Raw genomic sequence first — 14,025 nt, forward strand, 5'->3', positions numbered from 1 at the left:
TCAGTGTGCTGTTGGCTTGGCGCCCTCTCCAGATCCTCTTTACCGTTTCTTACTCACACGGAACAGGGCCTACGAACCCTCAAACCTCTGTGCCCTCACTGGGAGAAGGACTAAATAAAGAATGTCAATAATGAAAGAGCTTTGTCCGATTCCAGTGTATGGTGGACCTCCCAAAAAGACAAGTTGTGTGGAGAACAGAGGAAAAGTCCAAAGTCTCATGTCTGGGATGAGACTGTGTGGTCAGCAGAGTTGATTCCCAACGGTCCTGAGATTTCTCTGCAGACTGGCTCACTGGTGTTCCAGATATCTGTGGCATGTGGATTCTTCTAGCCACATCTGTTTCTCACAACTTTTTTTTTCAAGACAGGGTTTCTTTGTGTAACAGCTCTGACTGTCCTGGAACTCTCGCTTTGTAGACCAGGCTGGCCTCAGACTCACTGAGATCCGCCTGCCTCTGCCTCCCAAGTGCTGAGATTAAAGGCGTGCACCACTACAGCCAGCTTAACTTTTTTCTTTTTATTTATGTATGCTTGTGTGTGCATCTGTGTGCATGTCCGTGTAAATATTATGCACATGTGTCTGTGCATGCCTGTAGAGGCCAGAAGAGGGCGCTGATTCCCTTGGAGCTGGGGTGATGGGACAGATGGTTGTGAGGGTTGGGCTCTGAACTCCAGTCCTCATGAGTGAATGGCAGGCTGCCTTAGCCACTGAGACATCTCCAGTCCACGCTTGTCTCAGTTTCTAAGCAATTTTAGCATCCTTGAAATTGCATCTCTACTATAGTGGCAGACCAGAATCACACACTCTTGCGTGTGCATCATAAGGCAGGCCTGGGCCCAGCACAGCAGCCTTCTCTTGCCTCCTCAGTTGCTCTCCTACGATGACATAACAGGCTATCCAAGGGTGACGTAGTCAGTCCGTGGAATGTGCTTGTCTAGCACATGAGACCCCTGCGTTGATTCCCAGCACCTCATAGACTGGGAATGAATGATAGTGCTCTCCCTTGACCCCAGCACTGTGGATGTAGAGGCAGGAGGATCAGAAATCCAAGGTCATCTTTGCTGATGCTAGCCTAGTCTACATGAAAGTTTATCTTTAATAAGGGAGAGGGAGTTGTGTGGCTAAATTTGTCACCAAATCTGATGACCTGAGTTCAATTTCTGGAAGCCACGCTCTGGAGAAAAAGAACTGACCCCTGTCAGTTGACCTGTGACCTCCTCATATGCTCCATGCCTTCCCCCCTCCCTTTTAAAAGTAAAGTAGTTTAAAAAAAAAAAAAAGGCTGAGCAAGAACAAACATGGGCCAAACAGATGAGGCAAGAAGTTCTTCCTCAGCCAGGCGGTGGTGGCACACACATTTAATCCCAGCACTCAGCAGGCAGAGGCAAAGGCAAGCAGATCTTTGTGAGTTCAAGGCCAGCCTGGTCTACAAGAGCTAGTTCCAGGACAGCTAGGGCTGTTACACAGAGAAACCATGTCTTGAAAAATCAAACAAACAAACAACAAAAAAGTTCTTTCTCTAAGGTCTTTTGGAGACTGTATCACTATTTGGAATAAGGTCTCAAGCCAGAACCTTCCCAGTGACGAGTGAGCCCCACATCTTTGCTGGCCTGCCTTCCACTGAAAGCCGTGATGCCCCTGCTCTTCTTGCTCAAGAAAGCCACTGGTTCCTGAGTGAGTCAGGGTCACTCAGTCCGGGACAGCTGTGGCTCGCCTTACACGAGCTAAATTGGGAACTGGAATGTCACACAGATGCCCCATGTCCCCCTGCCCCCACAGTAATATTAATCTCTCTGGGGAGTAAGGGACAAACAGTACTGCCTGCAGAGTGGACAAAGGGTGGTTTAGGGGAGCTAAAGCGACAAGTGCCTGGAGAGGCTTCTGAGCAAGGAGTGCAGACAGAAGAGTCTGGAAATAGCCAGAGGCGAGAGGAGCTGTTAGAGGAAGAGACAGGAGACATCACTCAAGAGGGAGCAATAGCAGGGATCCTAAGAATCCACAGTCTAGAGTTTGACAGGAAGGGGCGCACAGGCAGCGGGAAGGCCGGGAACAGGGCCACAGCCAAGGCAGGCACGAGAGCGCCGAGGGATGAACTTCACGGTGGGTTTCAAGCCGCTGCTCGGGGATGCACACAGCATGGACAACCTGGAGAAGCAGCTCATCTGCCCCATCTGCCTGGAGATGTTCTCCAAGCCCGTGGTGATCCTGCCCTGCCAGCACAACCTGTGCCGCAAGTGTGCCAACGATGTCTTCCAGGTGGGCCCTGGGATGGCTGGGAGGGCACGGGTGGCCGCAAGTGTGCCAACAATGTCTTCCAGGTGGGTCCCGGGACGGCTGGGAGGGCATGAGTGGGAGCTCCCACAGGTGGGAGGAGGCAAAGCTGCCCTGGCTGAGCCGCAGGAGAGTTGGGGTCCTAGGATCCCAGAGTAAGCATGAGTCAGCAGGTGCCCTGAGGCTGGCAAGCTCAGCCCATGTCCACAGCAGCTAGACAGTGGCATCTGAGGGGGACTGGCAGGAACTGCCAAGGAAGAGTGGTCCTGCCTGGGCTTTGTGGGAGTTTTACTGGATTTTGTTTACTTTGAGGCTTTGATTTTTTTTAAAACTGTAGAAGAGATCAATGAAATACTGAGGAACTAAAAAATAATAGGGTCAACAAGATGGTTAGTTGTTGAAGGCACTTACTACCAAACCTGACAACCTGAATTTGATCCCCAAAACATAACGTGGTAAAAGAGAGGACTCCTGAAAGCTGACCCCTGACCTCCATTTACGTGAGTGCACACACACACACCCTTAAAAATAAAAGCTGGGTATGGTGGTGTACACCTGCAATTCCAGCACTTAGGGGCCTGGGGCAGGAGGACTGTCATTATTTTGTTTTGTTTTTGAGACAAAAACAAAACCCTGGCTGTAGCCCTGGCTGTCCAGGAGCTCACTATGTAGAGCAGGCTGTCTTCGAACTCTTAGAGATCCTCCTGCCTCTGCCCCCCTGGTGCTGGGATTAGAGAGACATCACCACTGTGGCTTGACGATCAATTGTTATGATTTTTAGGCTAACCTGGTTTACACAGTGAATTCTGGACCAACCTACAAGACCCTGTCTCAAACAGAAAAGAAAGGAAAAAAACTAAAATTAAAAATAAAGCCATGAGAAGGCATATGCACAGAGCTCGTCTGTCCTTGATGGAGCTGGTTAGACACAGTGGCCCAGGGAAGCAGGAAGTCTCCCCAGTCTCACACCTGTGAGCCTTTCTGATCTGGTAAAGAGGCTCATGGACTAACTAACACTCAGGTGACTTATAGACAGACAGACAGAAAGCAGAAGCAGAGCGGTACTTCCCAGAAATGCCTATGTAGCTGAGGTCATGAGGCCGGGCATAGCTAAGTTATAAGTCACTGATATCAATCTGTCCACACATTTCAAAAATAAAAACAAAAAAGCCTGGCATGGCGATGCATGGCTGCAATCCCAGCCTTGGGAGATGGTAGCAGAATGAGCTAAGGTTGGCTTGGGCTATGAGACCCTGTCTAACCAACCAAATAAATGCAGATGCCAGAATTCCTGGTAAATTCATAGGCTTGCGTCCCTGCTCTGTGTCATTCGTAGAGGTTCGAGTAGGCTCTAGACCCGGTCAGAGGTCGGGGAGAGCGAAGGGACAGGACACAGGTGTGCAGAAGCGCCTGGGAAGAGCAGCACAAACTGCAGGCTAGCCTGGTCTGCAGAACAAGTATACCAGCATAAGCAGGGACTATACACAGCAAGACCCTGTCTCAAAAAGAAAAAAAAATGTGTAGGACTGGAGAGATGGCTCAGCAGCTAAGAACACTTGTTGCTCTCCCAAACAACTCAGGTTCAGTTCCCAGTCTCCACAAGGTAGCTCACAACCAGCTGTAACCCCAGTCCCAGAGGATCTGATCTCCCCCTCTAAACCCTTCCTGCATGGGCACCATGCATGCAGGCAAAATACACAAAAAATAAATTAAAAAATTAAAAGAATTATTCCTGCTTTTCACAGACTATAAGGAAATGAGTTGAGCAGAGTTTCCACCTTTTCCCTTCTCTCTTTGGTGCCGCAGTGAATCCTGGGCACTGTGTGCTAAACACGCACCCTACCATTGATCTATACAAGCTCCAACACAAACTATCCGTAAAAATACTAATGTGTATGTGTGCACGTGTGTGTGTGTGTGCACGTGCGTGCGTGTGTGTACATACAGGTGCCCACAGAAGCCAGGAGAGGGTGTCAGACTCCCTGGAGCTGCGGAGTTTGTGACGTGGGAGCTGGCACTCTGAAAGAGCAGCAAGTGCTCAAAATGGCTGGGCTGCCTCTCCACCCTCAACACAGCGGGTCTTACTTCACTGAGAATTTAGGCTCCTTGGTGTAGCAGGCTTTCTCGAACTGGCAGCCCCCAAATCATGACACAGAATCTCTTATTAGTTATGAATGCTCGGCCTTATGCTTATCCCACTAGCTCTTATAACTTAATTTTAACCTGTTTCTCTTCATCTACACTCTGCCTAGGGGCTTCTTACCTGTCTTTCATTCTGTATAGCCTACTATTCCTGCTTGTGTGCCTGGCCGGCAGTGGCTGCCTGGTTCTGGGTGTTTCCTCTTTTTTGATCTTTCTCAAGCCTAGATTCCTCCTCCTGCTTAGTCTCTCTGCTTGCCAGCTTCGCCTATCCCTCTACTGCCTAGCTATTGGCCATTTAGCTTTTTACCAGACCAACCGGGTGCTTTAGGCAGGCAACATGCAACAATGACACACCTTCACACAATTAAACAAATGCAGCATAAACAAAAGCAGCACACCTTTGCACAGTTAAAGTAATATTCCACAACACCTGGGGTTAGGATGTTTGAAGGCAATACTGGGCTATTAGGCCATCACAGTATGTCTAGATGCCCTGTCTGTCTTCTGCCCCTTTCACTAAGTAGCCAACACTCCAAAATCTCCTGCCACTCCCTGCACGTGCCATGGCACATGTGTGAAGAGCTTCCACTAAGTGAAGTCAGACTTGACAGGCAACTTTACCAACTGAGCCATCTCTCTGACCCCAAGGCAGCCCATTATTAGAACCCAAAATATGTGAAGTCAAAGAAACATCTGGAACACTAAGGAAAGTATTTGGTAAAAAGCAGCCAAGGGGCCAAATATGGTGGCACATGCCTTTGACCCCTGCACTCAGAAGTTGGAGACAGGTGGATCTCTTCTGAGTTTGAGACTGACCTAGTGAATTCCAGGCCTCCCAAGGCTATATATAGTGAGACCCTGTCTGAAAAGCAAGCAAACAAACTGGAGAATATTGATTTCCAAATGATAAGGTGTCTAGCACAGAGTCCAGGAATAGCCACTAGAGAGACTGCAGAGTGAGCGTGTGACCTTCCTTCTTCAAGGCACAGTGCTGATGCGTGAATGCATGTGAATACATGCGAATACATGTGAATACATGCGAATGCATGTGAATACATGCGAATACATGCGAATACATGCGAATGCATGTGAATACATGTGAATACACGTGAATGCATGTGAATGCATGCGAGTACATGTGAATACATATCTGGGCCCAGAGAGATCTAGGAAGGTTCTGGGACAAGCCCTGTGCAAAAGCAGATTTGGTGGCACACCTGTTGGTGCAGCTCAGGAGGCCAAAGTGAGAGGGTCACTTAATCCATCATTTAACACACCGAGATCCTGTCTTTACAGAAATGAGAAGTGGGGGATGTTCTTAGTGCCTGCCTAGTAAGCCCAGACCCCGGAGTTTAATCCCAGCACCAGGTAAACAGGGTGTGGCAGCTCACACCTGTAATCCCACACCCAGGAGGTGGAGGCATGACAAATTTGAGGCCAGCCTGGGTTACATGAGACCCTGTCTCAAAAACAGATGAACGAGACCCAAGCCTGTGTAGATTATTTGAGAGGTAACGTGGCCCGCAGGGCCCTGAGATGGTTCTGTAGGTCTGATGCAGAACAACCAGCTCTCCTCAGGGACGAGAGCGGACAGCTCGCTCCTCCAGGCTTTATTTGGGGAGGCCTGGGGGAGGCTGACCCAGTTACCCAGCGGCACCCGTGTCTATACATCTCAGCTCCGTCTGAAAGATGAGCATATTTCGTTTTTCACACATTGCCTCCACATTTTGACAACTCTAGGCATAATCAGATAGTCTGTTTTCTAAGTATGGCGACGGGAATAGGACTTTTAGTTCCTCCATCTTCAGATCTCTGAGGAGGAAAGCCTTCAGAACACTGCCTAGAAAGTTCGCAGTCGTGAACATGGTAACAGTGTAACACACTTAAATTTTTATGTGTACATTTTTTCAAAAACCTTGGAAGCTCATAGCATGAAGTTCATAGCATGGATCTGCCACTAACTTCAGATCTTAGATTCCCTTCACCAAACACAACCATTACCAGCTTCTCTGAGGATCTTTATAGAAATTTCCACACCTAGGCACACGCTTGCACATATAGACACACTTACACTACACCAAACACCTTTGTTCAATTCTTGTTTTGTTTTTAGTTTGGGTTTTGGTTTTTTGAGACAGGCTGTTTCTGTGTAGCCCTGGATGTTCTGGAACTCAATCTGTAGACCAGGTTAGCCTTTAACCCAGACTGTCGCCTGCCTCTGCCTCCCTAGTGCTGGGATTAAAGGCACCTGCCACCACAGCCCTGCTTTTTTTTTTTATTTGTTCCCTACATAGAAGACGCAGTATCTCTTCTGTTTTATTATTGCTATTATTTTAGCTTTTATATATATTATTTTGGGTGGGGCACATGTGTTGAAGTCAGAAGACAACACTGTATACTGCATAGTGTCAGTTCTTTTCTTCTATCTCCACTTGGGTTCTGGGAACCAAACTAGAGCCCCTAGGGCTGTGAGGCAAATGTCCCTCTAGTCCTGCTGGCTCCTCTTGAGACAAGGTCTTACTCTGGCCAATCCAAATCCAGGCTGGTCTTGAATTCAAGATCCTCCTACGGCAGCCTCCCAAGGGCCTGAGCACAGATGTAAGTCACCACACCAGCTGTTTTCTGTTTCAGAGAGCAGCACAAGGTCCATTGTTATGAGCAGACCACAGTCTCTTTAATCCACCCGCTAAAATGTTTGTCTGCATTCAGGAACTGTTGTCTGGTGTTTGTTGGAGGAATTGTGGTGGTTGCGTTAGGCTGGGGTGTATTCAGCTGATAAAGTGCTCACCCAGCACACACAAAACTCTGGACTTAATCCCTAACTCCACATTTGCAATCTCAACACACAGGGGAATCGAGGTCATTCTCTGCAATATTGCAATTTGGACGAGCTCCTGGGCTACGTGAGGCACTGTTTTTCAAAGGAAATTATGGATCCAGATTAAGGATTTGAGAAGACCATCTGTAATCTAATCCTGCCTCACCCAACACAAGTATCTTCATTTTTGCCTACTTTATCAACATTGCTTGAGACAGAATCTTACTATAGCATTAGTTAGCCTGGCACTCACTAGGTAGATGAAGCTGGTCTTGAATTCCTAACACTTTTCCTGCCTAAGTTTCCCCAGAGTTGTGATTACAGGTATTTACCGCGATGTCCAATTCATGTTTCCATATTACTTGATTATCTTCAAGCCCTCATCTCCCTATTATTTTACTTAGTTGCTGTTCTAATTCTATTTAAAGCTCTAATCCTCTTTTTCTCTAATAAGAAACAGAAAACTTCAAAATACAGCATTAGCCCCTCTAATCCTCTCCTTCCCCACACTCCCACCCACTCAGCCTCCAAAACTTTGGAGGAGAACAAAGCTGTTGATGTGGGAAACTGACATAAACATCTCCCCGTGTGCTTCTGTCTGTATTTGTAAACCCGGTTCTCATCCAAACTCCTTTCAAGCAAGCCTTCAGAGTATTTTGGTATCTGCCTCCGCTTTGCTGTGGGCACTTGTTTCTGAGAAGCAACCTGTTGTCATTTAGTAGAAAACCAGAAGGTACTGGAAGGAGGTTGCTGGAAGAGCCGTCTTCTTGGAGGAAGTCCAGGCAGGGAGGGCCTTACAGTGGGAACTGTCAGAAAAGAGACCTTCTGGACTGCAAGGCAGGCTGCTTTCCCGCTGGGCACCAAGCCCTGATTTTGATCCCCAGCATTGTAGAAACCAGGCATGGTGGTGTGATGGTTTGCACCTGCAGTTCCAGCGCTTGAGAGATAGAGGCAGGAGGATGAGAAATTTCACAAGTCACCCTTAGCTCTATGTAGTGAGTTCAAGGCCAGCCTGGGCTATATCAGACTGTGTATGCCTGTGTGTGTGTGTGTGTGTGTGTGTGTGTGTGTGTGTGTGTGTGTGAGAGAGAGAGAGAGAGAGAGAGACAGAGACAGAGACAGAGACAGAGACACAGAGCGAGAGAAGTACCAGAAGCCTGCTGTATTTTTGGCTCTTTGAGGCAGCGTTCTGCTATGTATTTCTGGCTGGACTTGCCTGGTATGTTCTATGTAGCTGAGACTGGTCTAGAACTGACTGCAATCCTCCTGCCTCAGCCTTCTAAGTGCTGTGCCTCAACCCCCAGCTGAACACCAGGGCTTCTCCAGCCCACCTTTACCCGGTCTCCTTTTGGAGAATCTGATTTGTTGCAAGGCCGTGCTACAGTGACCTTGCTTGGGTTTGGGATTTTAATTCCCCAGGGAACAAAACTCCACTGCTGAGACATCCCACCCTTCATTAGTTCTCACATCTTTAGTGTGTGTGTGTGTGCGTGTGTGCGCGTGCGTGTGTGCGCGTGTGTGTGTGTGTGCATGTGTGTGTGCGTGTGCACGTGTGCAAGTTCTGCTGGTGCGTAAGCATGGCTATGCAGAGGACAGAGGTTGACATCAGATGTCCCCACTGGCCATCTCTCATCCCTGCCCAGCACTAGTTACATATCTGGCACCACGGGCATCTCTTACATGGGTACTCAGGATCTGAACTCATGTCCTCATGCCTGAGTGGCAAGCTATTTATCTGGTGACTCAGCTCCGTAGTTCCCAGCTGTTTAAACTAGTAAGAACACCTCTTGTAACTTTAATAATCTGCTTTTAAAAATTCAAAATGAAAATAAGCCAGTTAGTGGTACACATTTAACCCCAGCACTCAGGAGGCAGAACCAGGCAGAATCTCTGAATTCAAGGCCAGCCTAGTCCACAGAGTAAGTTCTAGAACAGTCAGGGATACACACAGAGAAACCCTGTTTTGAACTCTCCACCAAGAAGTTTTACAATGATTATGAATGATCATCTCTCTTATACACCTATGAGCACATGTTCATGCATGCGCACGCGCACGCGAGCGCGCGCACACACACACACACACACACACACACACACACACGGATGCGTGTAACCCAGGCTAGCCTCAAACTTGCTATGTAGCTGAGACTGGCTTTGAACTCTTGACTCTCCCTTCTTTGTCTCCCAAATTTTAGGTCACAAGCAGGAGTCACCATGCTTGGTGTGGATGACCACTTTTAAGGCCTTCCTAGTCCACCAGAGTCCTCCCTCAACCCATTCCTCTTGGCCTCTTAGTCTCTGTTTCCACAGAGGGGCTTATTTTCCACCTCCAGGGCGGGCCATGTGTATCCTAGTCTCTCTCAGCCAGCATTTTAGCTTGTAGTAAAATCTGGATTCTTCCACAGCTGGGCTACTTTCATCAGATGTCTTCTGCCAATTGTGTTCCTGTACTTTCTCCAGTTACGACCTAGGGTCTGGTTCACAAACTTTACAAGGCCCTCAGGTCTGCAGTGGTAGCTCATCCAGGGCCCATATTAGCATTCCCTGGCTAGCTGGGGAAGAGGACGGGCCCTGTGAGATACGTACACATTTGTCAGAGTGACTTCAGTACAGAGCTCCTCTAGATAGATGACAAAGGGACTAGAAGAATCACGCAACCCTCAAGAGAAAGTTCTGAACATGGTTGGTCAAAGCCTTGAGCAAGGGCCGAGAATTAAATTCCCTTTACTTGTTCCATTCTTTGACACAGGGTCTCCTGTGTTCCAGGATGGCCTTGAACACAAAATGTGGTGGAGAATGACCTTGAACATCTCATCCTCCCAAGTGCTGGTCCAGGCGTGTACCTGCCAACCACACCCAGTTCATCCGACGCTGGAGATCAAACCCAGCCCTTGTGCATGCTAGGCAGATGCTGCCAACTGAGACACATCCCAGACCACTTGCTCCTTTCTCTTTGTTGTCTGTGGTGCTGAGGATGGAACACCATAAGCATCACTGCCCCACCAGCCCTGTCCATGTCATTTTCACCTTCACAGTGGAGAAAGAACAGTTATTTCACGCCCCGGGGCTCTGTGCAGTCATTATTTTACCTCATGTTCATTTAGTACTTTACAATTGATTGGTTACCTTCACAAACAAGATTCTGTAGAGTGGGATCATGGCTGTCATACAGGCGAGCACACGGAATACAAATTACAGTCACACAAGGAGACAGGGCAGGGACATCCACCTAGGTGTTTCCTGGAGTGATGGCATTTCCTTCACACATCACACGGTTAGCACATGAAATTGTGCTTCATGGGGCTGACTCCGAAAAGGACTTTTTTGTTGTTGTTTTGTTTTTCAAGACAGGGTTTCTCTGTAGCTTTGGGGCCTGTACTGGAATTCACTCTGTAGCCCAGGCTGGCCTTGAACTCACTGAGACCTGCCTCTACCTCTGCCTCCTGAGATTAAAGGCCTGCCCACCACCACATTTAAGGGACATTTAAGGGAAGAATAAGACAGTTATGTGACATGACCGGGCAGGATACATGACCGAGCAGGATACATGACCGAGCATGCAATCAGTTTCCTGAAGCAGCGAGGTAAGCAGGAGCAGGGGAACAGATTTGGCTAACTGAATATTAATTAGGTGGAGAGATCTTAGCCCAGAATAGACATTTCCATCTTTTTGAAGACTTCTTAAGGTTTCCACCAATACCCTAGAATCTGTTATTCCTATTTGTGATGACAATGTTTAGGGGCCTGCATTCAGGGCAGAAGTAATTTTCTTTTCCTCCTGTGGATCCAACTGTAAAGCCCTGACAAAGGGCCAAAAAGCTTGTGGTTTCTTTTATTTTCTCTCTCTTTTATTTTCTCTCTCTCTCTCTCTCTCTCTCTCTCTCTCTCTCTCTCTCTCTCTCTCTCTCATTTGAAACAAAGTCTCACCATGTAGCATTGCCGAGCTTGGAGGTTGGCCTCAAACTCAGAGATCCTCCTGCCTCTGACACCAAAGTGCTGGGTTTAAAGTCATGAGCCACCACACTAGCTATGGTTCTATTCTAAAACCAATGTTTTGTCAGGTGATTCCCAGCCCCGGGGAGGCAGAGACAGGTGGATCTGTGAGTTTGAAGTCAGCCTGGTTTACAAAGTCTCAGGACAGCCAAGGCTACACGGAGACCCCATCTCAAAGCCACCAAAAACAAACGAACAAGCCATGAAATCAGCAGAGGGCCTAATACCGCAAAGAGAAGTTATCCAAGGGAAACACATGAAAACAGCTGATTTCTGTGGTGAAGCACCGGTGCCGTTTGAGCTGCTGTGGTTTGTAGTACGGCTTTGCTGTTGGGGCAGACACTCAGTGAAAGTGAAGATGCCATCATGTCTGAGTTCACAGACTCCCTGAACTCTCTTCATGGATCTTGCCGAGTCTGTGACCCTCGGGTGAGTCCTATGCCTGGAGCACAGCATCTTCCCAGTCACCCAAGTCTACAACCCCAGAATCTCCCACCTCCCTCCTCTCCCCAGACTCTGGTCAGTCCAAATCCCACCTCTCAGTCATGACTTTTCTTAGATTGCTGCCACCAACATCCCGTGACCTGGCCTTGACTGTGCCGCTCACCCATTCACCTCCTATCCGACCCTTGCCTTTGCCCATCCATGTTAACTCTAAGTTCAGACATTCTCCCTGTCCGCTCCCAGTCTAGAAACCCAGCCCAGGAAATCAAGTTTAGATCCTCACAGATTCAAAAGCCTTCGAGGGTGACCCCCACCTTTCCAGCTTCTCCCTGCCCCCACCCTCGGCTCCTGCAGTCCCTCCCTCCCCCGAAGCCCTTTCCAGACCCTCCTTCTTGGCTGCTTGTCTACCCTGACTTCAAGCCCTCCTCAAGTGGCACCGGTCTCACAAACCTCACTTTGCTGGTTCTTCTTTACTGTGGCCCTCTAGCGCCCTCTTTTGTTCTGTTCGATCCGTTTCTCCAAACCCCAGAGTTCTTGTAAAAAATTTGGGACTGATAAAGAAGCTGGGTGTGGTGGTATACCCAACAGCTAAGCCAGCATGTGGAAGGTGGAGGCAGGAGGATCACGAATTCAAAGTCATTTTCAGCTACACAATGGAGTTTGAGGCCAGCCTGGGTTACTGTCTTAAAAAGAAAAAAAAAGGCTAGTTACTGTGGTACCCACTTTTAATCTCAGAGAAAAAGAAAGATAAAGATGGGTGGTGGTGGGACCTGCCTTTACCCCAGCACTCAGCAGGCAGAGGCAGGTGGATTCAGTGAATTCAAGGCCAACCTGGTCTACAAAGTGAGTTCCAGGGCAGCCACAGTTGTTACACAGAGAAACCCTGTCTTGGAAAAAAAGAAAAAAGAAGTAAAAAGGGAGGAGGGAAAAAAAGGCGGGAGGTGCCACCACCCAGAATGCATCGCTGTTGCCTGGAAAATACTGCTGGGGTTACAAGCATGCGCCACTATGCCCCGCGCTTTTGTGAGTTCTGGGTTTTGAACTCAGATCCCCATGCTTGTGAGGCAAGCATTTTACCAACTGGGCTATCTCAGAGCATGCATGCATATATGCATGCGTGCACACTCACACACACAAACACACACACACCCCCTTTTGTAGAGTAGGTCTCTTACAGCCCAGGCTGACCTTGGTCCTCGGCCTCACAAGTCAGGTGTGCAGCAACGTGGCCAGGTTTGTCCACTGTCTTTACAAAAGGCTCTTGGGGATTAGACTAGACTCAACAACATCCGGGAAGCCTAGAGAGCCTGTGTTTGACCACAGCTGGCCCTCAGCACCGGGTAGAATGCTAACAGTGAGTCTCATGTGTCTGAGTGTCAAGAAGAGGAAGAGTAAAGAGGGAGAGTAGCAAGTTTTGTTGGCGGCCTGTAGCATAGCTGCTCTGTGCTCTGGAAACAGTTCCCGGAAGATTTCACGTCAGTTAGGCTGGTCTCTTCTTAACCACCGCTCATTTCTTAGCTCCAGCCGACCAGCATCGAGTATCCCAGCAAACAAGTTTTGCTTTAGTAGTCCTGGTATCTTGTTAACCACAGCTGATTCTTCAGCCCCAGGTAATTAGAACCACGGGATCTTAATTGGGAAAAAAAAGTGCCCCTGAGAGTCTTTAAACGTCACAAGCCAGGCCTCCATCCTCTGCCCTGCTCTCAACATCTTACCTTCCAAGCTCCTAAGGAACGTCCCACTGAGCTCTGAACACTCCAAAGTCCTTCCACAGACCTCCCCAAGTCATGGCCGGGTCAGTCCCAGCAACACCCCACTGCACTGGTACCAACTTGTCTTAGCCAGGGTCCCTACTGCTGTGACAAGACACCATGACCAAAGAGCAAGCTGGGGAGGACAGGGTTTATGTGGCTTACACTTCCTCATGTTCATCACTGAAGAAAGTCAGGACAGGAACTCAAACAGGGCAGAGGCTATGAAGGGGGAGCTTACTGGCTTGCTCCTCATGACTTGCTCAGTCTGCTTTCTTAGAGAACCCAAGACCACCAGGCCAGGGATGGCACCACCCACAGTGGTCTGGGCCCTCTTCTGTTGATCACTAAATGAGAAAATGCCTTACAGCTGGATCTCGAGGAGGCATTTCCTTAGCTGACGCTCCTTACTCTGGTGACCCTAGCTTGTGTCAAGTCGACACACAAAACCACCCAATACAACTGACCCCTTGACATCCGGACACACAAACACACAAATACATCAATATTAAGCCACAACCATTCTTTTTTTTTTTTTGCTTTTTTTTTTTGCTTTTTCGAGACAGGGTTTCTCTGTGGTTTTGGTTCCTGTCCTGGAACTAGCTC

General features: G+C 48.4%; 1 protein-coding gene across 1 annotated transcript in view; it reads left to right on the top strand.

Annotated features, from left to right (window-relative positions):
* The first annotated feature begins 2,088 nt into the window (after nucleotides 1-2,088).
* Nucleotides 2,089-14,025, top strand: part of Trim54 (tripartite motif containing 54) — a 23,319-nt gene continuing 11,382 nt past the window's right edge. The window contains exon 1 of the mRNA XM_026778122.1: nucleotides 2,089-2,256. Coding sequence (XP_026633923.1) covers nucleotides 2,089-2,256 — 168 coding nt within the window. The remainder of the gene's footprint in view (nucleotides 2,257-14,025) is intronic.

This window comes from Microtus ochrogaster, unplaced genomic scaffold (genome assembly GCF_000317375.1).
Source record: "Microtus ochrogaster isolate Prairie Vole_2 unplaced genomic scaffold, MicOch1.0 UNK106, whole genome shotgun sequence".
In the NCBI taxonomy this organism is placed as follows: domain Eukaryota; kingdom Metazoa; phylum Chordata; class Mammalia; order Rodentia; family Cricetidae; genus Microtus; species Microtus ochrogaster.